The sequence below is a fragment of the Oncorhynchus masou genome, chromosome 24 (assembly GCF_036934945.1).
Source record: "Oncorhynchus masou masou isolate Uvic2021 chromosome 24, UVic_Omas_1.1, whole genome shotgun sequence".
NCBI classification, from domain to species: Eukaryota; Metazoa; Chordata; class Actinopteri; order Salmoniformes; family Salmonidae; genus Oncorhynchus; species Oncorhynchus masou.
In genome coordinates, this window is record NC_088235.1 from 73,804,809 (window position 1) to 73,831,594 (window position 26,786).

The 26,786-nt window shown below is 43.1% G+C and overlaps 1 protein-coding gene across 3 annotated transcripts; it reads left to right on the top strand.

Moving 5' to 3' along the window:
- Window positions 1-472: 472 nt before the first annotated feature.
- LOC135512611 (roquin-1-like) lies at window positions 473-24,517 on the top strand. Of its 3 annotated transcripts, none has more exons than XM_064934817.1 (18): window positions 473-593; window positions 5,260-5,718; window positions 14,174-14,294; window positions 15,814-16,050; window positions 16,214-16,389; window positions 16,592-16,792; window positions 16,892-17,024; window positions 17,361-17,479; window positions 17,830-17,942; window positions 18,146-18,412; window positions 18,483-18,667; window positions 18,854-19,236; window positions 19,765-19,926; window positions 20,055-20,201; window positions 20,557-20,764; window positions 20,856-21,127; window positions 21,454-21,545; window positions 22,550-24,517. In XM_064934817.1, exons 2-18 carry the CDS (start codon window positions 5,488-5,490, stop codon window positions 22,713-22,715), a joined length of 3,213 nt encoding a protein of 1,070 aa, XP_064790889.1. In that variant the 5' UTR covers window positions 473-593; window positions 5,260-5,487; the 3' UTR covers window positions 22,716-24,517. The 3 variants fall into 3 exon arrangements, with proteins under 3 accessions (XP_064790889.1, XP_064790891.1, XP_064790892.1); XM_064934819.1 differs by having other exon boundaries at window positions 20,061-20,201; XM_064934820.1 differs by lacking the exon at window positions 21,454-21,545 and having other exon boundaries at window positions 22,550-22,636.
- Window positions 24,518-26,786: the final 2,269 nt, after the last annotated feature.

Sequence of the window (26,786 nt, forward strand, 5' to 3'; positions counted from 1 at the left end):
CTTTGAGCATGTAACAGTGCAGTCTAACAGTCATATGACTACTCTTTGTGGAGGCTGGGATGGACTATACATGGCTCGTTCAATAACCAATCAGTGCAACTTCCAGCAAGTGAAAATATTCTGTTCAACAAGTGATATGCTTTGTGGAGGCTGGGATGGACTATACATGGCTCTTTCAATAACCAATCAGTGCAACTTCCAGCAAAATATTCTGTTCAACAAGTGATATGCTTTGTGGAGGCTGGGATGGACTATACATGGCTCTTTCAATAACCAATCAGTGCAACTTCCAGTAAAATATTCTGTACAACAAAAGTGATATGCATGTGCAATTTTTTTAATTATGTAAATTACAGTAAAGCAAATTTGCAACCTTTTCCTTTTAGAAATTGTGTTATAGTAACCTGCCTATGTGTTACAATTTTTTTTCTCAGGTCTTGCACCTTTCCTTACTGTTCTGGGTGCTGTCTGACACACACCCTACCTAAAAGATAGTAACTCGCTTGCTCGTTACTGCCAGGCTCCAGCTACACCGAGGAAATACAATATTATCATAGAAACAGCTGAAGATTGATGGCATTTTATTTGAAATTGTAAGTATATTCTGCCGGCGGGACTACATTAGCTATAAACAGCTAACGTTGGCTAACTAAGGTTTATGTTCGACATGTTTTATTTTTGCGGCAAATTTACGTCTAGCTATGCTAGCAGCTAAGCTAACGTTAGCTAATTAACCGGGCTAGACGTCCAATCTAGCTGTCGAGCTAGATATTGTTCATGGTTTATTGAGGACCTTAGGTGCATGAAGTAGATTAAAAAATATTAATTTGTATTTGTGATTACTAGCTAGCTACTTAACTGGTTGGCCGTGTCAATACGTTAACGTTAGCTTGCGCGTAACTTAGCTACGTTAGTTAGCTATCCTAGCTAACGTTTACATGTGTCCACTGAATTTGCATTACTACCTTACCCTTATAGCAAGTTCTCTGTAGCAAGTATTTCTGCTAAAGCTAACTAGATCGAACGGGCTAGATAAACACAGCGTTATAACTAGTCAAATAGTTAGGTTATATGGGCTTTTGCCAAATGTTGCGATGGGTACCTTTTTTAGCTCGCTAGTAACGTTAACTAGCCTAATTTGAAGTAGCTAGCTAGCTACTCTTGCATTGTTTCCATTGCACCGTAGTGATATATTTGCTTGCTGTTTAAATGCTTTTAACTAATACCTTTTCAGAGGCTTAACAACATTTGATCTTACTGCTGTGGAAAACAGGAAGTGCCCATGCTATTCAAACTGAGTTCCCAGGTTGTAGTATTCATATATCCAACAGCATAACCAGAGTGAACAGTGAAACAAAACAAAAATGCAACTACTTGTTACTTATAGTGCTTTTTACATATTCAGGAAAAATGGTGGCTTTGATGATAAAATTGTAAAATGCATCACAGATACTGGTCTGGATTGAATTCATTTAGTGTAGGGTAATTAATAGGCCTGTGAGTAATGGTTGTGTAAGACTATGCAGTTCCTTATTGTTAACTATTATGAGTCATGGTAAAAAAAATGGTTTAGTAGCTGTGAGTGTTTGCATTTGCATCCTCATCATGACTGTATGTCTGCAGTGGCCACAGTTTCCACTATGATTTAGGCATAGGCCTTACTTGACTTTGTTTGGGACTGATAGAATACAGTCAGCCGGATAGCAAATCACAGAGTTCTACACCGGTAGCCTGTCTAGTTGAAATTGGCTATAAGGGGAACGTTATAAAGGGACCAGCAATTAGGATAGCTAGTGAACATTAATCTGTCAGTGTCACATCATGATTTATGTGGCATTTGTAACATGCACAATTGCGTAAGTTAGATGTGAGTAAAAGGGTCTGGCCTAAATACTGTGTGAAATGTAACCACACAGTATGTAGGCCAGGCTATAACAGCCAGACGGTCAGGGGGAGTTGGGTGTAAATTTAGTAATGTAATTGTAACCTCACTTTGGTGAAGGAGTCATAGCTAAGACAGAGGCTGTATTTTGTCTAGGTTTGAAGTCACTGCAGGATGTGTCACATCAGTCTGCGATGAGGATGAAAGATGAAAACGTAGACCTCAAATCTCTGATTTGAGTTCCATGTAATTCAAACTATTGTGCCTTGTCTTACAGTAACCATATTTCCAATGTCCAGTTATTATGTGAGTAAAGTCATAACAACAACAACAAAAAATCACGCTCATGGTGATGGAATCAGGAAGTGCCGATGCAATTTTATAAATGTTGACAGACAATTTGTTCGTTCGACATGGTTTTGTGTCGGTAAACTGAATTATGTGACAAATTGCAGTGGAAGCGATTTTCTGCGCAATTGTTGATAGAATAACCATGTTGAGGTAAATTTGCAGTCACGCAGTGCTATGTTGTGTGGCCCTCCCACTACGACTTGAAAAAGCATGCCCAGTTTATTAGGCTACAGATGCTACAAATAATAATGAACTTCACAGGGTGGTGAAAGTGCATGGTGATGAGCTTGATGCTCTTTTCCAATAAATATCCAGGGTGTTAATTTGTATGCTAGTAACCTGATGATCAGTGCTTAGCTGCCAATTAACAAATACACATGATCTTGCTCTTTTCCAACTCATCATATAACCTAACCTATCCAGTGTCCACTTTATCAGCAAACTATTGTCTAGAGGGCATACGTGAAAACCAGATTGGACAAGTTTGCCATTTATTGCAACAGTTTGTGTGACAAAACCATCATTATAGTGGAAAATGCTATAGAAACGCATTGAATTTGTTTTTTAATGTGTGCTAACTTTACGTCATCACACACAGCCTTGTATCCGCAGCAAGTCAGCTTGGTGGAAACAAACTTCTTGTGGGAAAACGTGCATATTAAAAAAATAAGTGGACTTTTATAATATTTGCATGATAATCTGTTGCATATAGGATGATTCACTTATCTATTAAGTCTTGTGTTGTTAGATCACATGCAGACATAGCCTACCTATTACACCATTTTGTTTTGTCCAGAAGTATTAAAGGAAATGACAGATGGCCTTCTGCTACTGCATTTTGAGTGGAACCAGAGCAGTCCCAGGCAGTGACCGCAATGTCTATCAGCCTTCCCAGAAACACATAGGAATATTTCTCTTCTTGGTGTAGATTAGTATATAGTTGAATTTATAAGAGGGTACTTTCCCGCTGTCTGTCAAACACTGACTGAGGAAAAGCCCCTGTTCCATTGTCACCTGTTACAGCCAATTCCCAGGCTTAACACACACTCATATCCTGGGCCATTCAGCTGATATCTCAAAGTGCTGTACAGAAACCCAGCCTAAAACCCCAAACAGCAAGCAATGCAGGTGTAGAAGCATGGTGGAAAGGAAAAACCTCCCTAGAAAGGCTGAAACCTAGAGAGGAACCAGGCTATGTGGGGTGGCCAGTCTTCTGGCTGTGCCGGGTGGAGATTATAACAGAACATGGCCAAGATATTCAAATGTTCATAATTGACCAGAATGGTCAAATAATAATAGGCAGAACAGTTGAAACTGGAGCTGCAGCACAACCAGGTGGACAGCAAGGAGTCATCATGTCCTAGGGCTGAGAGAGACTTGCCTAGTAAAATAAAAGGTTTAAAAAAACAAAACAAATACTCCTCTGCAGCTATCACCACAACCTCAATTTTCTGTGACTTACGTTCCATCCCTGCAGTACTTTTGATAACCATTGCATGGTCCTAGGGCTCAGAGAGAGAGAAAAGGATATAACCCCACCCGCTTTGCCAAAGCACAGCCCCGACACTACTAGAGGGATATCTTCAACCACCAACTTACCACCCTGAGACATGGCGTATGTTGCTACATTCGCCACAGCCCTACTCTGATTGGTAACTCACCCACTGAGTACACCCCTCTGGCTATTTTCATCCTGTGAAATCCTTGTTCAGGTCGAAGACATCGGTTGTGACTTTTTTGACACTGGCCACAAGACCAAATTATGCCTTTGTGACGGGCCGGTGGTGGCACGGGCAAGTATGTGAACAAAATATATAATTTGAATGTTACACACGTCCATCTTGAATCAGATACAAGGATACGTGCAGATTTTAGGCAAATTCGAATGACTATTTTGTTAGGTTTGTTTTTGCTTCCGGGAGCATAAATCAACTGAGAACCTCTTCCTCATTGTTTTCACATGTCAGGTGAGAAAGTGGCAACACTAGGTGCACAGTGTTTATATCTCTGCAGACTAGCTAACCAGAACCAGCATCATGGAGTACACTCTCTTATACTCCGGAAATCCGCAACAAAATAAGAAGTGATCAGCCTCTGTCTGTCCACTCATGTTGCAACAGATGCATTTCCATCATATCATCCATACTTCTTGTGGTGAGTCTTTTTTTGCTGTTGGTTGGGTTGTCTTGTTTCGGTGCGTTTTGAGAGCACTGCTTGTATAAGAGAGGTTTACACAGCAGACTTTTGTATTGGCATCTATCTTGATATTCAAATAATTTCTAATGGAAAAGAGGAGTTGATACGCACTAATGGGCCACAGCAACATAGCAGCAGAAGTTTGTTTTTTTTGTCTACAGGCTCAGACATGCTTGTGAAGTGAATCATAGTTCGCCACGTGATTACATAAAGACTGATTTATTGGAATGAACCATTTGGTTGTTTCCTGATAGTCATGCTCACGTTGCATAAGGTTTGCCTAATATTAATCATGTGAAACTCCCTTTGGTATGTGATGAGACAGTCAAAATTATGTTTCTTTCCACTCGTTACGCATCAATAATGGTATAACATCTAGCCCAGGGTTTCACTTTTGCAGCTGAAATGTGGCTATTCACTTACGGTAACCTGTTCGAACACAGCAACAAGAAGCCGTCTCTCCCCATTGAAGCCCCAAACTTCCTGTTTTCAGATGAGCGCTTTTTATTGGACAGAGGAAGGGTCTTAAAATAGCCACTAAGTAACTCATCAGCCTGCTGGCATTTAGTGAACACGACTGCTGCTGGGGGATATCCCAACGCTCCCAGACCTTAGTGAAGACAACAGGGGAGTCTCATTGACGTCCTGCTTGTTTTGTCCTTTACTGAAAGGGCAGACAGGTGAATCTGCTGCACCCTTGCTGCTTTTAGCTGGCCATAGCATAGTTAGGTAGTTAAAGCAAATTTGGATGTTTTTTCTTCCCACGGGATTAATCTGTTTGCTCTTTGGGTTTGGTGTATGCAGTTGACTGTTCTCTTTTGTCTTTTCAGGTCATACCATGTACTGAATGTTCATGATGTCTGAACATTTAGAAGAAAATTGATGGTCAGAAGAGTTTTTGATTCCAGTGGAATTTGTCACATCTTTTGCGTCACTTTGTTTTCGAAAAGAAAACGCACCCTACGTGGCAACGCACTGAAGGATCTACCTTTTTATTTGAAAGGGAAGGCTTTTTGTCGAAGCCATTGTGCTTCCCCTAGTGACCTCTGTGGGTTACAATGCCTGTACAAGCGCCGCAATGGACGGAATTCCTGCTGTGTCCCATCTGCACCCAGCTGTTCGAGGAGAGCGTCCGCAAGCCCATCAGCCTGGGCTGTGGACACACCGTCTGCAAGATGTGCCTGAACAAGCTGCACCGCAAGGCCTGCCCCTTTGACCAGACGGCCATCGCTTCCGACATCGAGCTGCTGCCTGTCAACACTGCCCTACTGCAGCTGGTGGGAGGACAGGTGAGACATAATCTAGGCTAGGTATGTGCTACTTAGATGAGATGCGAGGCTAGGTAGGTACAACTCTGGTACTAATCAGGTGAGACAGGCTAGGTAGGTGCTACTCGTGTGAGAGGCTAGGTAGGTACTACTCAGATGAGATGCTAGGCTAGGTACTCACTCAATGTCACGTTCACATTCATAAGATTATGAATATTGTTACTGTTGGGACAGGTCTAACGCAAATGTGGGGACAATTGCCCCCCTTATTCTCTCCCCTATTCTCCTAATGAAAGTTTGTATCACTTGATGAAGTGAATGTAGGTTATGTTAATGTAGCGTGGGAACGGTACTCAATTGTTTATGCTCATACATGGACTGGTGATGGCTGACAAACAAAATATCTGGTTTGGGAAATTGGTGTTCTTTCATTTGTCTTGTTGTGTAGTAGCAGTTTACCTGATTCTGGATTGGGACAGATTTATTCTGCCAGTCAATGCAATTTTCCCATTACATTTAGAGACAAAATAACTTTCACTTGTCTTTGTCTTATTCTGGCTGTTGTACCTAAGTCTTAAAGGGTTCATATTTTGAGTCTTGTGGGAGAGCTAGAGTGCATTCGGAAAGTATTCAGACCTTGACTTTTTCCACATTTTGTTACATTACAGCCTTATTCTAAAATGTATTCAATTGTTTTTTCCCCTCATCAATCTACACACAATACCACTTAATGACAAAGCAAAAACGGGTTTTCAGATTTATTTGGGGAGTTTCTCACATTCTTCCCTGCAGATCCTCTAAAGCTCTGTCAGGTTGGATGGGGAGCATCGCTGCACAGCTATTTTCAGGTCTCTCCAGAGATATTAGATTGGGTTCAAGTCTGGCGTCTAGCTGGGGAAACTTAAGGACATTTAGAGACTTGTCCCAAAGCCACTCCTGCGTCGTCTTTGCTGTGTGCTTAGGGTTGTTGTCCTGTTGGAAGGTGAACCTTCGCCCCAGTCAGGTCCTGAGCTCTCTGGAGCAGATTTTCATCAAGGATCTCTCTGTACTTTGCTCCTTTCATCTTTGCGTCGATCCTGACTAGTCTCCCAGTCCCTGCCACTGAAAAACATCCCCACAGCATGATGCTGCCACCACCATGCTTCCCCGTAGGGATGGTGCCAGGTTTCCTCCAGACGTGACGCTTGCCATTCAGGCCAAAGAGTTCAATCTTGGTTTCATCAGACCAGAGAATATTGTTTCTCAAGGTCTGAGAGTCCTTTAGGTGCCTTTTGGCAAACTCCTAGCGGGCTGTCATGTGCCTTTTACTGAGGAGTAGCTTCCGTCTGCCCATTCTACCATAAAGGCCTGATTGATGGAGTGCTGCAGAGATGGTTGTCCTTCTGGAAGGTCCTCCCATCCCCACAGATAACTCTGGAGCTCTGTCAGTGACCATCTGGTTTTTGGTAACCTCCCTGACCAAGGCCCTTCTCCCCCGATTGCTCAGTTTGGCCGGGCTGCCAGCTCTAGGAAGAGTCTTGGTGGTTCCAAACTTCTTCTATTTAAGAATGGTGGAGGCCACTATGTTCTTCGGTACCTTCAATGCTGCAGAAATGTTTTGTTACCCTTCCCCAGATCTGTGCCTCGTCACAATCCTATCTCTTGAGCTCTACAGACAATTCCTTTGACCTCATGGCTTGGTTTTTGTTCTGCCATGCACTGTCAACTGTGGGCCCTTTTGTATAGACGTGTGTGCCTTTCCAAATCATGTCCAGTCAATTGTATTTACCACAGGTGGACTCCAATCAACTTGTCGAAACAGCTCAAGAATGATCAATGGTACCAGGATGCACCTGAGCTCAATTTCGAGTCTCATAGCAAAGGATTTGAATACTTATGTAAATGAGGTATTTCTGGGGGGTTTTGGCCAAAGTTTCTAAAAACCTGTTTTGTTTTTTTCCATTATGGGCTATTGTGTGTAGATTTGAGAATTAAAAAGTAAAAAAATATTTAAAAAAAAAAAACAGAAAAAATATACATTTCAGAATACGGCTATATAATGTAACAAAATGTGGAAAAAGTCAAGGGGTTTGAATACCTTCCGAATGCACTGTCAGTTTTTTTCCTGTACAAATTGAAGCCGAACATTGTCAAAACCATTTATCAGTTTGCCTTTCAGGGCCACAAAAATGTATTATCTGTCACATGCTATCTATCAGTTTCTGCATGATGATATCTGTTTGATGTATCAATATCTGTCACACACAAACAGTCAGTGAATCCCCACTGCTCATTACAATACCACTATCATATTTGTGTGATTTTATCAGAAATATGATACTAGCTTGCTGCTGGTTAGGCAAAAAAAAACATGTGGCTGTGTTTTCATAACTCAACCAATCATGCACATGAGGGACAATAGCTGTTTTTTTTTATTTTACCTTTATTTAACTAGGCAAGTCAGTTAAGAACAAATTCTTATTTTCAATGACTGCCTAGGAACAGTGGGTTAACTGCCTGTTCAGGGGCAGAACGACAGATTTGTACCTTGTCAGCTCGGGGATTTGAACTTGCAACCTTCCGGTTACTAGTCCAACACTCTAACCACTAGGCTACCCTACTGCCCCAACTGTCATGAGATGTTTACTGTCCCCAGCGGTTGTTTTATTTAGCTACTGTGATGCATTTGAAGGGATACAGGAAGGACTACTGTTAGTCACAATGTCACAAAGATGAACCTCTGAGAAGGTGAGATGGCCAGAGAGACCACAACTGAGAAGGAAGGGCAAGGAGAGAGTGCACACAAGAAAGGTGGGAGGCTAACATGGATCCTGAAGCAGGATTCCGTAGCGCGTGGACGGGACTCAGCACACTGTGTGACAGCCATTCAGATTTTTAGATATCAGCCCACCGATGTTGTGGTCAGAGTTTCCTCTAGTTTTCAGTTGTCGTGCTTATGGCTGTAGCTGTCATGACAATTAATCATCCGGGAATTGTCATGCAAAAAAAACTGCTGGTCTCATGGTAATTGACCGTTAAATACTAAACGTGTTTATTTTAATTAAGCGCTTCCCAGCACTGCCTACAAGCCACTGATGCGGACCTTTTGGAACATTTTACGTTCTAAAAAGTATAATGAATCCATTTAATATAGCCTACACCATCACAATAAAGCCATTATTTATGTTAGGCAGGTCTAAAGAAACATTACGATGTAAAGAAAATGTAGTCTATTTCAGAAGAACCGAATAGCGAAATTCTGAGTCGTCCTTAAGTTAGGTCCTGATCTGGCTATGCCATATGGCTTTGGGCTGCACTAGTTCATTTAACAGACAATATTTGCTTATAATTCCTGTGGCATTATTTTATCTGTTTTTATAGTAAGAAGAATATAATTGAACATAGCTGAATAAAATGGAAAGTTTTTTTCCCCCCCAAGCGATTCCAAAGTAATGCGCACAAGTGGCTATTCTGTGTTGAGCAGTTATCACAGTGATCATTTGAAACATGTCCTCCCATATGCTTAATTTAGAGGTATTCATGCAACTTTAGTTGTGATACAAACCTTGGGCTCTATGTTTCTATTTCTAATACATTCTAAGGCTACATGATGCGACATATGATGAAGTTCCATGAAAGGCATGCACTCTGCTCTGTTTCTTGTGCATGCTGCACACAGTTCATCACTCTCATTCACAATTTGACAAGCACTTGGTAATATATTCTTAATTTAATCTTGTCTTTTACACACGGCCTACTAATATACAGTTGGAGTCGGGTTGCGTGAGCATTACGAATGCTATATAGATATGCGTTGTTCATGCCTACAAAGTTCTGATTGGCCTATTAGGAGTGGTTGAATAAGGTTTCTGCAAATAGGACACAATAGTGAGATGTCGACTGAAAGAGAAAACTGTTGTACGTGTCGTGCGCGTGCACACACACACACACACACACACACTGACCCAAACACACGCTAAAAAGTATTACCCTTCAACTAAAACAAATACACAGGAAGTCTTACACCCTCAGCAGTTAACTGGAAAAGGTTTTACCCCTTCCCCTTTTAATGCAAATTTTGCCTTTTAGAATGGGAGTGTGTGTGTGCATGAAACTGCACTTGTTTGCAGAGAAACTGAAAGCAAACCTTTGAGCTCCAGTTCGAAGGCTGTTTGTTTGGGGTCCAGTTACTTTTCAAAAAGAGATGTAGCTAAAAACAAAAAACGTAACCTCTGGTTAAAGGGTATGCCACCATGTTTCATAAATCAACCACCATGCTAGTTGGCCTCACTTCCTCATCGGTTGATAATAGTTCCCATAGGGTGTTTAAATGAAGTGCTGGTTTGCCCTGTGTTGAAGGCACTAAGCATACTATCTCCATGTGACAAGGAAAAATACTGTGTTATTATGGCCCAAATAGCTTTGGCAGAGGTAGTATGTGACAGATGTTATGTAACACAGAAAACACTGCCTTACTGCCAACTCCTTGCCTTTGCTACTCTCCACAGTCCTCAGTCCAGATCCTGCTCTTTGTACTCATGGGATATGAATGAATTCACTAAAAGTAGGCCTACACAATGTGTACACATTAATAGATATCTATAAATAGAAGGGGGGCTTTTGGATTTTAAAATGGGAGCAGGCACAGCCAGCAACTGTGGCTGGTTAAGGGTTTGCTGAAATTATGATCTAGAACTTTCCTGCAGCTGGGAGTGCTTGGTGGAGACCTGCATGTCATGTTGGGAGGGATGACGCACGTGTGTGTGTGTCAGAGTTCCTCTTCTTTGGCAAACCTATGACTCAGCAAACACTGATACTCATTTGCTCCCTCGGCACTACTCCTCTTACAGCTGCCAAACAGAGGTCTGATGGATTGAGGGGAGGGAGAAAGGGAGCGGGAGGGAAAGGGTGGGTGTGTGCCACACTGGCAAGTCCTGAGTCATGACCATCATTAGTAGCCGACCAAACTTGCTAACGGACGGTCACTAATGGCCTGGTACTCAGCACTCTATTGTCCCTCTTATCACTCTGACAGCAATGCAAATGTGATCAAATCAAACACTCCATGAGAGCCCTGGCATTGCGTTTCAGCGGGATAGGATCACCTGTTGTAAAACTCCTCATAGCAGATTGATGCATGGAATGAAATAAGTGTTCCTATAAGCCCATGTTGTACAACATTTCTATAGGTAATGTGATGCAACTGTGTGATAAAACAAATTTGATGGCCTCTATTAAAAAGAAGATTCCATCAGCTTTCTATTGGCTACGCCTACAATATTTAATTTAAAACTTTCCTAATACTAAGCACATTGCTTACAACTGGAGTAGCCTACCTGGCTGGCATGAAAACGACCCGCGGGAAAAGCGTTCTCCATTCGCTATTCAAGTGCATACAGATTAGAGAGGGGCGGCAGTGTAGCCTAGTGGTTAGAGCATTGGACTAGTAACCGAAAGGTTGCAAGTTCAGATCCCCGAGCTGACAAGGTACAAAATCTGTCATTCTGCCCCTGAGCAGGCAGTTAACCCACTGTTCCAAGGCCGTCATTGAAAATAAGAATTTGTTCTTCACTGACTTGCCTAGTAAAATTAAGGTAAAATAAAAAAATAAAAATTACATGTCTTTTTCCCCCTTGCCCCTGTTCTGACAGATGCATGATAATGGCCCGTTCTAAATCAAAACAAATTTCACACATAATATTTAGTATATTTTATAGACTAGATTAAATTGAGAATGGTCTGATGGGTGAGAATATTATAATTGATGCCCAATGTGTGGTAAGAAATAGCGTGTGCTGTTTAAATAGTTGAATGCATCACGTAGCCTAGCCCATACGCCTAGATGTTTTGATAAGGTTCGTATCCCAACTAAAGTGTCCAAATAACTCTAAGCATAGCCTATAGGCCTAGAACTCCTGGGACATAGTTGGAGATCCCAACGCCTACAGAGCCTAGTGAAACGTGTTCTTACAAGCCCAGTCATTGCACAATCGCGTTAGAAACCAGTTTAACTGGCCACAGTTTAAAAGAGGTCTCGTGCAGCTATTGATTGTTCAGTTCTTAAATTTAAGCACATTAATCCGCTTTACAACCGGTGTAGCCTACCAGGCATATTCGTAAATTTCAGGTGAGGTGTTTACCTCAGCTCATTGGCTATCTACCAAGCTAGATTTCAAGAAGATCAGTGGTCATTGTGCAGAAATACAGTCAATCAACGAAACTTCGCTAATATTATTGGTGCGCAATAAGGTCATTGGTTGTTGTCTTCAAATCGGTTAATTTCAGTCAATACGCCCCGCAAAAACAATCAAGTTTGGCAAACATCCAGAGGATTGCAATGAAACCAACCATGACTAGAAAAACGATTGTTTACTGTGTGTAATTACGTCGAATGCTTCGTCAAAAGTTGATAGAGATGGAATTCGCAACACAAGCGGTTTACAAAATGTTTCATGTTAGGCTATAAAAATGGATTTTATCAAAGAAAACGGCACTTCATTTGATCACTGGGACCCTCAGGAGGAGAAATAAGAGCAAGATATCAGAATGTAAGTCATAATTTTACCTGCAGATGTGAATGTGTCAACTGTCATGGCGGGAAAAGTTTGTTGTTGTTGATCACTCTTCTCAAACAAAAGCATGGCATTTGTTCTCTGTAATAGTTATTTTAAATCGGAAAACGCTGTTTGATTACCAATGTTCTAATCTTTTGAAGGATGTAAGACACTTGAATTTAAGAATATTTAATGTTACGACGTTGTATTTTTAGTTTGTCGCTCTGAAATTTCCCCGGGTGTTGATCCCGATGTTGATTTCCCCGGATGTTGATCGCTGCCATAAGAAGTTAACCCTTTTAGCTTACCCTTCACCGAACCCTAACCTTAATCCTTTAACCAAACTCCTAAACTTAACCCTAACCACTACCCTAGCTAACGTTAACAAGCAAGCTAATGCTATTCGACGAGCTAGAATTCATAACATATCGTACTTATTGCAAATTTGTAACATATCATACGATTTGTAATTTAACATATTTGAAGTTGGTGATGGGCATACACATGAATACATACCATTCGAAATGTAACATATCATACTAAATGGAATGTATCGGATTTACGTACAGAATAATACAAAATACTCTGAGACCAGGTTGAAACTAGGTAATTACGAGGTAATTATAATATAATAAATACAGAAATACGAGCCTTTGGTCATTAACATGGTCAAATCTGGAAACTGTCATTTCGAAAACAAAATGTTTATTCTTTCAGTGAAATACAGAACCGTTCCATATTTTATCAAACGGGTGGCAACCCTAAGTCTAAATATTGCTGTTACATTGCACAACCTTCAATGTTATGCCATAATTATGTACAATTCTGGCGAATTAGTTCACAACAAGCCAGGCGGCTCAAACGGTTGCATAGACCCTGACTCTGTGTGCAATGGACACAAGAGAAGTGACACAATTTCCTTAGTTAATATTGCCTGCTAACATGAATTTCTTTTAAATAAATATGCAGGGTGAAAAAAATATGCCTCTGTGTATTGATTTTAAGAAAGGCATTGATATTTATGTTTAGGTACATTCGTGCAACGATTGTGCTTTCTTCGCGAATGCGCTTTTGTTAAATCATCCCCCGTTTGGCAAAGTAGGCTGTGATTCGATGATAAATTAACAGGCACCACATTGATTATTTGCAACGCAAGACAAGCTAGTTAAACTAGTAATATCATCAACCATGTGAAGTTAACTAGTGATTATGTTAAGATTGATAGTTTTTATAAGATACGTTTTATGCTAGCTAGCAACTTAACTTGGCTCCTTGCTGCACTCGCGTAACAGGTGGTCATCCTGCCACACAGTCTCCTCATGGAGTGCAATGTAATCGGCCGCAATCGGTATCCAAAAATGCAGATTAATCGGTCGACCTCTAGTTGAAAGTCTCCCTGTTCCTCCATCGCTCCACTCTTTTGACAGTGGTAATTTGCACTTGTGTATCAAGTTGCAAGAGACTGTTCTTTCGATCATGTGTCAGATGTTTGTGAAGGCAAGTGTGCAGGACAGTGCTTCTCTTCCGGATTGTTTAATGGTCTGAAGGAGTGTTTGGCCCCATCACACCATCTATCCTCCATTTAGATTTTTCTTTCATCACGTCTGGCCCCTGCACCACCATTACTGGTGTGGTTTGCCCTGTGACAAGACATGCTCCACCTTGCATCTACCAAGTGGTTGATCAGATGATTTGTTCCTACTGCCTTCTAGGATACACCCATTGAAATGGTTGTACACTTTTATTAATCAAAACATTAATATAGCGTATCGTTTTTTTTGTCCCTTTAATTCAGTCCGTTTATATGCAGTGTCTCTCTCTCATACACACACACACACACACACACACACACACACACACACACACACACACACACAATGGAAATGGAAACTATATGTAAACGTGTGTGTTGTGACCATGGTGTGTCTGTTTTGTCTCCCCAGGTGCCCAAACGGCAGCCTACCACCTTGCTGACGGGGCCAGAGGACATAGCCCACTATGAGGAAGCCAGTGATTGTGTGGAGGAGCTGGCTCTGTACCTGAAACCACTGAGCAACAGCAGAGGTCAGTCAGACACCACCTCATCCTGCTCACCGTCACAACCATGGCTCATTAATTATGGGAAAAGCTTCTATTCACCCTGCATTCATTTCTCAACATATCATATTTAATAGCATCAGATTCACACACTCTCCCTTTGTATCATGACAATCCACATTCTATTCTAGTGCACTAGTTTTCAGTAACTGTGAAGAAGTATTTGTCTCCTTTCTGATTCTCTATTTTTGCATGCTTTTGATGCTATCAGATCTTCCACCAAAACCTAACATTTGATAAAGGGAACCTGAGTTTACAAATAACAGAAAAATGGATACTTGTTTAATGTATTTAATTAACAAAGTTATGCAACACCCAATCCCCCTGTGTGGAAAAGTCATTTCCCCCGTTACACTCTAACTGGTTATGCCACATGTATCTACAATGACTGCAACCAAATATTTCCGGTAGTTGTTGATCAGTCTGCACCTGTACATAGCCTATCTATAATTTAGCCCAAACAACTACCTCTTTCCCTACTTTATTTATTTTGCTCCTTTGCACCCCATTATTTCTATCTCTACTTTGCACATTCTTCTACCGCAAATCAACCATTCCAGTGTTTTACTTGCTATATTGTATTTACTTTGCCACCATGGCCTTTTTTTGCCTTTACCTCCCTTATCTCACCTCACATGCTCACATTGTATATAGACTTGTTTTTCTACTGTATGTTTGTTTTACTCCATGTGTAACTCTGTGTTGTTGTTTGTGTCGAACTGCTTTGCTTTATCTTGGCCAGGTCGCAATTGTAAATTAGAACTTGTTCTCAACTTGCCTACATGGTTAAATAAATAAAGTCTCTCACATCGCTGTGGAGCTAAATTAAGGCCCACTCTTGCATGCAGAACCGCCTCGTCAAAGTCCAGACCTAATCCCAATTGAGATGTTGTGGCAGGACTTGAAACGAGCAGTTCATGCTTGAAAACCCACAAATGTCGCTGAGTTAATGCAGTTCTGCATGGAAGAGACGTGAGAGCCTGATTAACAACTACAGGAAACATTTGGTTGGGGTCAGTGCAGCTAAAGGTGGCACAGCCAGTTATTGAGTGTAAGGGGGCAGTTACTTGTTCACACAGGGGAATTGGGTGTTGCATTGCTTTTGTTTATGAAATAAATCAAATAAGTATATAATTGTTATTTGTTCCCTTTATCTAATATTAGGTTTTGGTTGAAGATCTGATTGCATTCGGTATAAAAAAAATATTTAAAAAAATATGCAAAACGAGAGAATTATTTTTCACAGCACTGTATTTCGGGAATATCTTGGCATAAGGTATAAACAGTGTATTGAATGGTGCTTCTTCTCTCTCCCCCTCCTCTCAGCCTCACACTTTCCTCTCATCCTTATCCATTTGCTTTGATCCTTGTGTATTTACTTGTTTCGCAATTCCTCCCTTACTGTTGCACTGGTTGTAAGTTGCTATGGATACAACCCCAGCCTCTCTCTCACACTCCACCCCTCTTCTTCTCTCTCCGGGTGTAGGGTTGAGCACCAGCGGTGCACAAAGCTCTCTGAGCCGGCCCATGCAGAGGAAGCTGGTGACCCTGGTGCACTGTCAGCTGGTGGAGGAGGAGGGCCGGGTGAGGGCCACGCGGGCGGCCAGGTCCCTAGGGGAGCGCACAGTCACTGAGCTCATTCTGCAGCACCAGAACCCACAGCAGCTCTCCTCCAACCTGTGGGCTGCCGTCAGAGCAAGAGGCTGCCAATTCCTCGGCCCAGGTAACATACAAACGGACAGAAGCACAAGCGGGCAAAATAGCGAGCAAGCCACTCATACACACACGGCCCAAATGACTAATGTTTCAATTACATCCGCCCTGAACGACTGAGAAAATGAATGCTATCGGAAGCATGTGAAAATATTATGCATGTGTTGTTGTAGCGATGCAGGAGGAGGCTCTGAAGCTGGTGCTGTTGGCTCTAGAGGACGGCTCCGCTCTGTCCAGGAAGGTCTTGGTGCTGTTTGTGGTCCAAAGGTTAGAGCCACGCTTCCCCCAGGCCTCTAAGACCAGCATAGGCCACGTGGTGCAGCTCCTCTACAGGGCCTCTTGCTTTAAGGTAGGTCTGACTACCTACAAACATACACCTAAACACGGTTCTAAGACCAACATAGGCCATGTGGTGCAGCTCCTCTACAGGGCCTACTGCTTTAGGGCACACAACTGAAACTGTAAAAAAACATCCCTTTCAGTGCATGTTATTCATATTGATGCCTAATAAACACAACTGTGATGTCCTGTCTGTCACCTTGTGTCTTCAGGTGACCAAGCGAGACGAGGACTCGTCCCTGATGCAGCTGAAGGAGGAGTTCCGGACATATGAGGCACTGCGGCGCGAACATGACTCCCAGATTGTCCAGATCGCCATGGAGGGTGGCCTCCGCATCGCCCCTGACCAGTGGTCCTCTCTGCTCTATGGGGACCAGTCGCACAAGTCCCACATGCAGTCCATCATCGACAAGGTATGTAGGCGATGTGTGTGTGTGTATTTTGATGTAACTTAAATGTGAGCCCTTGTGGTGTTGCTGTGTATTTGAACAGAGAGAGATTGTGTGTGTCAGTTGCAGACGCCAGCGTCGTTTGCTCAGAGCGTTCAGGAGCTGACCATCGCCCTGCAGAGGACAGGCGACCCGGCCAACCTGAACCGTCTGCGAACACACCTGGAGCTGCTTGCCAACATCGACCCCAGCCCAGGTTGGTCCATTCACAGTACATCAATACCCTTTTCAAACTATCGTTCCGACCCGTACTAAACTGGTGGCCCGGATGTTTTCTGTACACACTGTCCACTCAGTACAGTTTTGTTTGGCTTGGCTCGGCAGTGCGAAAAGCCCTCAACGCGCTCACTTTAAAAGTTATGTATCAGTAAAAGGAATCCAAATTGTATGTGTTTTTTTTATATGTAAGCGACACTGCCGTGCAAGCAAGTCGCCATCACTTTCACAGGGCCTATTAGACTGGGTTCCCAGTGCTCTTCCAAGTATAATGCATTTGACCCCCAAAAATACCCCGTCTTGTCCTCCATCTTAGACTCTCCTCCCCCCACGTGGGAGCTGCTGGACACGGGCTTGGTGGCGGTGAAAACGGTGGTGCACGGCCTGGTGGACTTCATCCAGAACCACAGCAAGAAGGGGAGCGACACGCAACAGGTCTGATTCTAGATACTCAATCCCTCAAAGCATATCAGTGGAATAGGGCTGAAATTATTGGTAATCCCAGGGTTGTGTTAATTAGGGCAACGCAACTGAAAATGTTTTGCGACATAAAATGTAAGGAGTGTTTTTCTTATTAGACAAGTCCAGGTAGTCCCTTCCTGTTTGTCAGGTTCTTTTTCTTCTGTTTGGTGCCGAATGCATATGACCAATGTTTGAATCTTGATTGATACTTGTTAAAGCTAATAATATCAGTCAATAACTGTCTGCTGGTTTGTGATCTTAACAGTAATAACACCTTTTGAATTTTCCATTGTTAACATGCCCTTGTGGTGGCTCCTCCCCAGCCTCCCCAGCACAGTAAATACAAGACGTACATGTGTCGGGACATGAAGCAGAAGGGGGGCTGTCCTCGAGGAGCCAGCTGCACCTTCGCCCACTCTCAGGACGAGCTAGAGAAGTGAGTATTCCACCGTGAGCCACTCCCAATGGGGATCGTTGGGCATATTCCCAACTTTACTTAATAGTGAATTATGTTTCGATGTCAATGAGACGTTGACTGTTCATTGCACAGATCCGCTCTGATAGTGTGACAACAATCATTAGGCCAGACAGAGGTGTCAACCTCTTTCACTAACCACGTATTTCTCCTCCTTTCTGAAGGTATCGTAAGATGAACAAGCGTCTGGCCGCCCGACGGCCCCTTAGCCTATCCTTGACGCAGCTCAACGAGGTGGGCCTATTGCCCGAGGAGGTGGGGATGATGGAGGGGCTGGCCCACAAGGGCCTGACCAATGGCATGGTGGCATCAGTCACAGGCTCCGCCCTGCCCCAGCTCATCTCCCGCGGTGCTGACCCCTCTTATGAGCCCATTATGCGGAAGCCCCAGTCCCAGGGAAGCCACAGTGCCCCCGGCTCTCCCCCTGACTTGTGAGTAGATGGACACACACAGCGTCTGTTACACGTACTCACACACACTGAAATTCTCTGTCTTTTCCAGACTGGATCCCGTGCCCAATCGGTCCATGGTCCACCCCAGGATGGCAGTGGACCACCTGGCCATGCACAAGCCAGTGCCCAGGGGGCCCCCCATGTACCCCTCACAGCAGGGTGAACATTTCTACCCCCCTGAGCCCAGGGCACCACCATCAGCCATGCAGTACGAGTCCACCCAGTACCCCCCAGGTAAGGCAGAACAGACCAACCACTCTTTTCCCCGTGATTTCCTATGTATCTCAAGCTTATGATGCGTCTGTTGACAAAAGGAAGTGTTTCTCTCTGGGAGCAATTAGTCTTGTAAATCTCCCAGTGTGGTTCTATTGTGCTTATCTAATATCAATCCTGTTACCACGCTCTTCTATGTCCTCTCAGGTAACCCCCCCTACCCCTACCAGTCCTCCCAGTACCTTCCCCAGCCCCGCTACGTTCGGAACCTCCCTCCCCCTAACGACCTGGCCACGCCTGCCTACCCGGAGTCCCCCTACCCCGGCACCTACCCACAAGAGCATGAGTGTCCCCCTCCCCCACAGCCCTCGGGTCCCCACTTTTCCAACGCCAACCCCCATGGGTACTCACCTCCCCCTCATTACGACGGCCGTCGACACCCCTACCCGCCGCCACCACCACAAACCTATCCCCACCGGGAGGAACTCTCCTCCATGCCTGCGGACGAGGCCTCCAGAGAAAGATACCCTCCCGAGAGTTACCAGCCCGCTGGCCCCCACCCCGGCCACATGAGGCCCTATTCCACACGGGTAAGCACACGTCTGCAGTACTAGGCTCTTTATAAATCACAATATCCAGAGCTCTAAACACACTATGCAATTACTTTTTAGGAGTTTAGTCATCAGCGTTATCCAGATTGTGTAGTGACATTACTCAGCCGATTATCACAAGATATGCCATTTAGCATACAGTCTTGCGTGCGTAATAAAAACACATTTATATATCGGGAAGTGTCAAGAATGTATAATTTTTTTTATTTTTTTTAACCAGGAAAGGGCTCATTGAGATTAAAATCTCTTTTTCAAGAGCGCCCTGGACAAACACCAAGTCATTACAAAAAAATTACAGACAGACAACATGAACAACTACAAGTAATCTAGTAAAAACCATTGAATTCACAAGAGTATAAAACAACAAATTAAAAACATTGACCGGTCAGGGAAACAGCCTCAAAATCCTCATAAGACTTTCCAGGATAAATCCACTGCAAAATGTTTTATCTCCAACGCTGCAAGAATTGCACTACAGTAAAGGTGTCCACATGTCCTGTTGTACAGGAGGATTACAGTCGGCCCCAGCCCCCTCCCACTCTGGACTACCTGCACCGCCGACGCCAGGAGATCATGGCCCAGTTGGAGGACAGGAAGCAGGTCACTCCCCCACCCTTTGCCCCCTCGCCCACGCTGCCACACACCTACGAGTCCAACTACACGCAGGAGGTAAGAGGCTACACTCGTCTAGTGTTTCTATGGTAGTACGCAGTGGCATCTCGCCCCACGTACTACCGCAGCAGTTAGTCACTTAAAGGAAGAGTTAGCTAATAATAATGTGTGTTTGTGTGTGTCAGCAACAGCAGTACATGGAGAACTCCCAAGTGTTTGCAAAGTACCGTGAGCCAGACTACGCTAGCCAGTACTCTCCTTGGTCATGTGACACCATTGGCTCCTACATTGGCAGCAAGGAGGGGAAGTCTAAAGACACCATGGAGAGGATGGTGAGTCATCAATCAATCATTCTATGTTCTGTTGGTGTAAAGCTTGACCACTTAATAAAGTTCCAAATCTGAATATCTAAAGCTCGGCCAAGCTCAAAACAGTTTTCAAAAGCTCATCTCTTGTAATAAGGCCAAAATGTCATGTTTCATTTTTGTTGTTGGACAAGATGGTTATCTTGCATTTACTATTCTATTGGTTGTCCTCGTTGACTGATCAAAGGTCACTTATAGAAGAAGTGCTGTGACTTATTCAGAACACGGTTAAGCTCACAGAAGTCTTTCAACTACAGTTTTCCTAGTTTCAGTGGAGCGGGTCTGTACGTTTTATAATGGTACCATAATAACTCTCTGGTAGAACACTGAGGGGAAAGGTGCGGAGGGCCAGCGCAGGTCGGCCGAGGCCAGAGACGACGATCCTATCATCCCCTTCGGCTCCCTGCCCACTGTGTCGCGCTTCGGGGTGATCTCCCGCACCCCCAAGACGGGCTACCAGATGGCCGGGCCAGGGCAGGCCGTGACCCCCCCACAGGGGACCAACAGCCCCAAACACACCGCTGCAACAGGTACAGGGAGAACACAAACACACCTTTTAGGGTTTTTGCTCTGTTTACTCCATTTCGTCAGAGTCTGACCTGCTCTTGTTGTCCACCACAGCAGACTACCCCTATGGGAACGGTGCAGGGTGGGGTGTTGCCCCGTACACCCAGCCCACTCAGGCCCACCTCAGTGAAAGGCCAGTCCAGGAGAGGGAGCAGCTGACGATGGAGCTCCAGCAGGTCAATCGGCAGATCAACAAGCAAACTGCCCAGGCGGCCCAACCCAGCCCGGGGGAGTGGTCGTCGGGGAGCGTCTCCAGCCAACAGCTGAGCCTGGAGCTCCACCATGTGGAGAGGGAGATTGGCAAGAGGACCCGCCAGATAGCCCTGGTGAGAGAGAGAGAAGGGGGCACAGAAATGGCCAAATGTAGATAGAAAGAGCAGCAGACTGAAGCAGGAGAGGGAGACACACAGCCTGCTTTGATCTCTAAAAAGGCTTTGCGAAAAAGGAGCAGGGCAGAAGGAGCCCTGGGCTAATGTCACCTACTGGTATCCCACTTATAAGACAAAAGAGTGAAACACAAGCGAGCCGAACAGGTGCAGCCTGAAAGCTTTTCTACCAAGACAATATTGATGTAGACTCCAAAACATACATTTTTTCAGTCTCCCAGTCACTATTGTGGTGAACTGACAGTGGTGCCATTGTCCCCTTGCAGGAGAACCATGTGTCTCATGATGGGAGCGGGACATACAAGCTGAAGCCCACTGAGAACAAAATGCAGAGAGAGGAGCACTCGTTGGTTCTCAGGTAAACCGCACATTGGGAGACTAGTAGTCATTTATTTCAACTGCTGTTCCATAAGGAACTGTTTAGTCTGCCCCATAAATCTCCCTTAACCCCCGAGAATTGATTTCCGGGGCCCAACTGAAATCCACCTACCATAATAAATCAAAAAAAATCCATCAAAATCCGTCAGGATAAGCTAGAACCAGTTTTTTTTGCATTGGATGTGTCTCAATCCATCGCATCCGCCAATGTCGCACTTCCGCATCTGCAGTGAAAGGTGGCAGAGCTAGAGAGGTGTCTGTCGGACCATGAGACATCCCAAAAGTCTGTCTTCTCACAACGACTTCTAGAGCATCTGAACGGTTTGGCCTAGAAACTATTATGAACAATCTGTGGAAAGGTTAGACTCTCACAAACACGATGGTGTTCTCTGCCGGTCTGCCAACTAATGTCTGTAGCATCAGAAACAATTTGGGCTACACACGAATATATGACACGTACAGTACATGTCGGTTGTTTTGCTCTAGGACTCCCTGCTCATTTTGTTAGGTTACAGCATTATTCTAAAATAGATTAAATTGTTTTTTCCCCATCAATCTACACACAATACCCCATAATGACAAGGCAAAAACTGTTTTTATTTTGGGTATGACAAGTTTGGCACACCTGTATTTGGGGAGTTTCTTCCATTCTTCTCTGCAGATCCTCTCAAGCTCTGTCAGGTTGGGGAGCTTTGCTGCACAGACACTACCAGTCAAAAGTTTTAGCCTACTCATTCAAGGGTTTTTCTTTATTATATAAAATATTTAGATTTGTTTAACACACTTTTTGGTTACTACATGATTCCATATGTGTTATTTCATGATTTTGATGTCTTCACTATTATTCTACAATGTAGAAAATAGTAACAAATAAATTTAAACCTTTTCTATGAGTAGGTGTCCAAATGTTTGACTGGTACTGTACAATAATACAAAATGTTTTGTTCATGATGTTGTCTCTCTCTGACCTTTTATTCCCTGCAGTGAGGGCTATAACGGTTCCAGTTGTGTTCTGCTGGATGGCAGTGCGGCCGGCAGCATTTTGTCCTGCCTGACCAGCAAGACCTCGTCCCTCAGCCTGTCCTCAGACCTCCCCACCACCGGGGAAACTGACCGGCAGGAGAACATCGCGGTCCACCCGTGTTCCTAGCCACACAACTGGAGTCTGGTACTACAACCACTGCTACAACCAACCAGTCAGTTAACCACACAGAGTCTTGGGGAACACCTCATCCTCTGAACGCTTAAACTTTTCCACCATTTAGAGTGGAACACACAACCAGGTCCTCCAAACTGTCTGGTATGCCCTACCTAAATCCACATTTGCAAGATCTGGTTGAAGCCACTAAGAGCATTTTAACTCCCATCATAAAACATGTGGAGAGAGGCGCAGTCTCTCTCCTCGCTTACAATGGTGAGAGACCGTTCTAGGTTTCTTACAGGGATTTGGGATATAAGGGCTATTAATATCTTTAAGTAACTGAAAAAGCCACTGATATGCAAATGTGGACGTAGTGCCTGCATAGACAACGGCGCTTCATTTGATACAACACAAATTGCACACTCGCAACTTCAGTTTGTCTACAACTAAGCAGTATCTGCCGTGAATTTGATATTTTTTTCATTTGTTCATTTTTGTTATTCTGTGGATGAATGTTTTGTCATATACAATCTCACACTGCCTTGGAAACCAAGGGTTTTGAGATTTATGCTCCGTGAACCCAATACTGATTAGAAGAAGAATATAAAGACGAGGCCAGTTCCTTGGTTTCAAATAGGCAAGGCCCCCATAATCGCATTGACATAACATCTGTCGTTAACTTCACAATGTGCTACATTTTTGTAGCATCCCTAACAACAATCTTCGTGCTTAGCGTATATATACAAGTTCTAAAATGCAGACTTTCTATTTGGAATTAATTGTAAGTTCTTGTAGCTGAGTTGCAATGTTATTTGCAGACAAAACATGTAGAGCGTTTCGTTAAGTTTCACTCTTTTGCCACTTGAGGATTTCATACTTGGTGCTCTGTTGAAGGAGCACTTTCACATCTGGTCAAAAGCTCTCCATTTCATAGAAACAATACTTGTTGACAACTGGCTGTGAATAAGTTTTATAAAGCCAAGACGCTACAATTTGAAGATATTGAGTTATCACTTTTCAACTAGGAAGTATTGAGATTTTGTTGAAACTGTAACAAACTAGATGAGGCAAAGGCATCCCTGCGTCCAGTTGTTAGTTCAGTGGCCTGGACCTCTTTTGGTATCCCCCCTCACCACCACCACAACCGCCTTCAGACTCTGGAAAAGGAGATTTACTACAGCCTCTGCCATCCATGCTTTGGGATGAGGCTGATGTGAAACAGGGAAAAGCATATGTGCTGAGTACACAAACATTAAGAACACCTGCTCTTTCCATGACATGATCATGACAAGCCATGATCCCTTATTGATGTCACTTCTTAAATCCACTTCAATCAGTTTAGCTGAAGGGGAGGAGACAGGTTAAATAAGGGTTTTTAAGCCTTGAGACATAGATTGTGTATGTGTGGCATTCAGAGGGTGAATGGGCAAAACAAATTATGTGCCTTTGAACAGGGTATGGTAGTAGGTGCCAGGCGCACCGGTTTGTGTCAAAAAACTGCACCTCTGCTGGGTTTTTCACGCTCAACATTTTCCCGTGTGTATCAAGAATGGTCCAACACCCAAAGGACATCTAGCCAACTTGACACAACTGTGGGAAGCATTGGAGTCATCATGTGTCAGCATCCCTGTGGAACGCTTTCGACACCCTGTAGAGTCCGTCCCCGGACAAATTGAAGGTGTTCTGAGGGCTTAACCGGTTGCAACTCAATATCAGGAAGCTGTTCCTAATGTTTGGTATACTCAGTGTACATTTAGGCTTGGCATTCAAGCGGTTTTCCTTTTCTTTTCGGGGGGGGGGTAATTTTAAATGCAGAGAGGGATTGGGTGGGAGGGAGTCATGTGTCAAGCATTCGTCTGCTGTTGATTGGGAGGCCAGAGATGGGACGGTGGAGTAAAAAGAAACAGAGGAATGAAGCCAGACATTAACCTTGGCTAAAATTTGAGACATTGATCTACAAAGCGTATTTTTTGCACTTTCATAGCTTTAAGGATTGTTTGTACTGAGGATATGTATTTATTCATATGTATTTTCATCCTGAGGATGGATATAACATTGAAAGGTAAAACTTACAACCCGCATTCTGTTTTAAGAATGTGTAGTCGAAGATAGCCATGGCTGCTCCCTAAGACCATAATAGAGTTGATCATGTACAGAGCAGGGTTAAAACAGCCACTGTTTTTATTCATCAATCTACTGTATACTTCCTAGTTAAAAAATATATATAATTGCGTGGAGGTTCACCTCCACCAATGTGTCACGGTATGCTATATCACATACCCATAACACGGTGAATGACAGGAAAGGCAAATTCCTATTTCAGTTCCTCAACTCCACTCCTCTGATCACCTTTTTCACCAACCGCAGCGGACATTTATTGTGTCGTTTTTATTTTAACTTCCAAGAAGTTGCTCTAGTGAAAGGGTTTCTGTTATTTTCCTGGAGGGGTTAATCATTTCTGGATGGGGGGGGGGGGGGTCAGGCCACTGAACTGGGCTATGGCAGAGCTAGAGTTAGCTAAGCAGTTCGTGTCACTGGATCAACAACCGCAGAACCACCTCAGCAGGGTGGGAGGAGACAAAGTGACATTTTGTCGCTGCCAAATAAGTTTTTTTTCTTCTAAATATGAACGAATTCAAAGTGCAGCAAGTTTTGCAGTTGGATAATGTGCATTATGATGCACCCCTTGCATTGATGTTGCAATTTGAATTGATATTTTGAAATATTTAACTATTTGGAATAGTGCAGTCACGTTTGACACTAGCGTCACCTTTTTGTGTTGTCGGTTACACCTCTCTTACAATCCTATTTCGTCAGTAGAAATATTAAATAGTACTAACCAGTTATTGCATTTATTTCAAGTAATTCAACATCTTTAGTTAACTACCTGGTACTGAATGGTATTCACCGCTTATGTATCCCTAAAAAATGAAACTTAACAATAAATAAAAGTCATGCGGATAATGTTACTGTCAAATACACGCAGACTATGAAATTAAGAACAACAAGTTTGCTTGCCTTCTAAAATTCACAGAATGTATTTAAGTTTCATTGTGAAATGATGGCTGGGCTATTCCATTTGAATTCACAAGATATCCAACGACTGGAATAGTCACTTATTTTAATCAAGTCTTTGTCTTCATGGAAATATTTAAGTATGTTATACATGTTTTTAGTTACATCTCACTTTGAGGTTTTTATTTGAGATGTGAAACAGCTTACACTGTATGTGCACAACCTATACTGTGTTGGCTTTTTGCAAAGCCAGACAATGACATTGACTTCAGTCCATTTTTCTCTTATAGACGTTCTGTGCACATGACATTGAAATATTCATTGGACCTCAATGGTTGCTATCTTTTTGAGCATTCACTCGTTTAACCGTTTTCTGTACTAATTTCAGAGCATTAGATTTGTTTGTTAGCATTCTAGCTAGCAATATTACGGAAAATGACTGTTAATCAGACCATAATGTAGATTACTCAATGCGGTTTGCGTTACTCTTCATGCTAACCATAACCAATTAACCAATGGTCCCTACATACCTCATCGTATTGTTTATAAATTAAAACAGATTTAAGGATATTATGACACAATCCCTTTGTGAATCATTATGATATGTTGGCATGGCGTCATGCATGTTTGTTATCTTGCTTTAGTCACCTCCTGTATCATCGGGTTTTTGGCATGTGACTTCAAACTATTGTCATAGTGGGAAATGAATTGCGTTGTAGTGTAGAGACATTGTGGTGGTGGTGGTTGTAGTAGTTATAGAAGTTCATAGGAAAATAGAAAGTATGTATCATTGTGGAAAATGTGCACCTGTAGTTTGGGGGCTGAACAGAACTGCAGTCAACTATGCTGTGTACATACACAGACACAAATATTTAAATGTCTGGGGAAATTGTGGTCAGTGACAACCATTGGCGTAATCACAAGACTATTATATATGTATCATGCAGTGTTTCCCCTATGTTAATTTAACACGGCATAAGCCATGGCAAAATGTGTAGAATTGCAGGAAATTTGCGTTAAAACATACTTTTTAAATTCTTTTTTATCTCTGACCAAGAGGACGGC

What these genes read in the sequence shown, in the direction of transcription:
- LOC135512611 (XM_064934817.1), top strand. Translation starts at nt 5,488, where the DNA reads ATGCCTGTACAAGCGCCGCAATGGACGGAATTCCTGCTGTGTCCCATC. An exon ending in TGAGGCCCTATTCCACACGG is followed by an intron (nt 19,237 to 19,764) that starts GTAAGCACACGT and finishes CCTGTTGTACAG; the next exon opens with GAGGATTACAGTCGGCCCCA. An exon ending in AAGACACCATGGAGAGGATG is followed by an intron (nt 20,202 to 20,556) that starts GTGAGTCATCAA and finishes ACTCTCTGGTAG; the next exon opens with AACACTGAGGGGAAAGGTGC.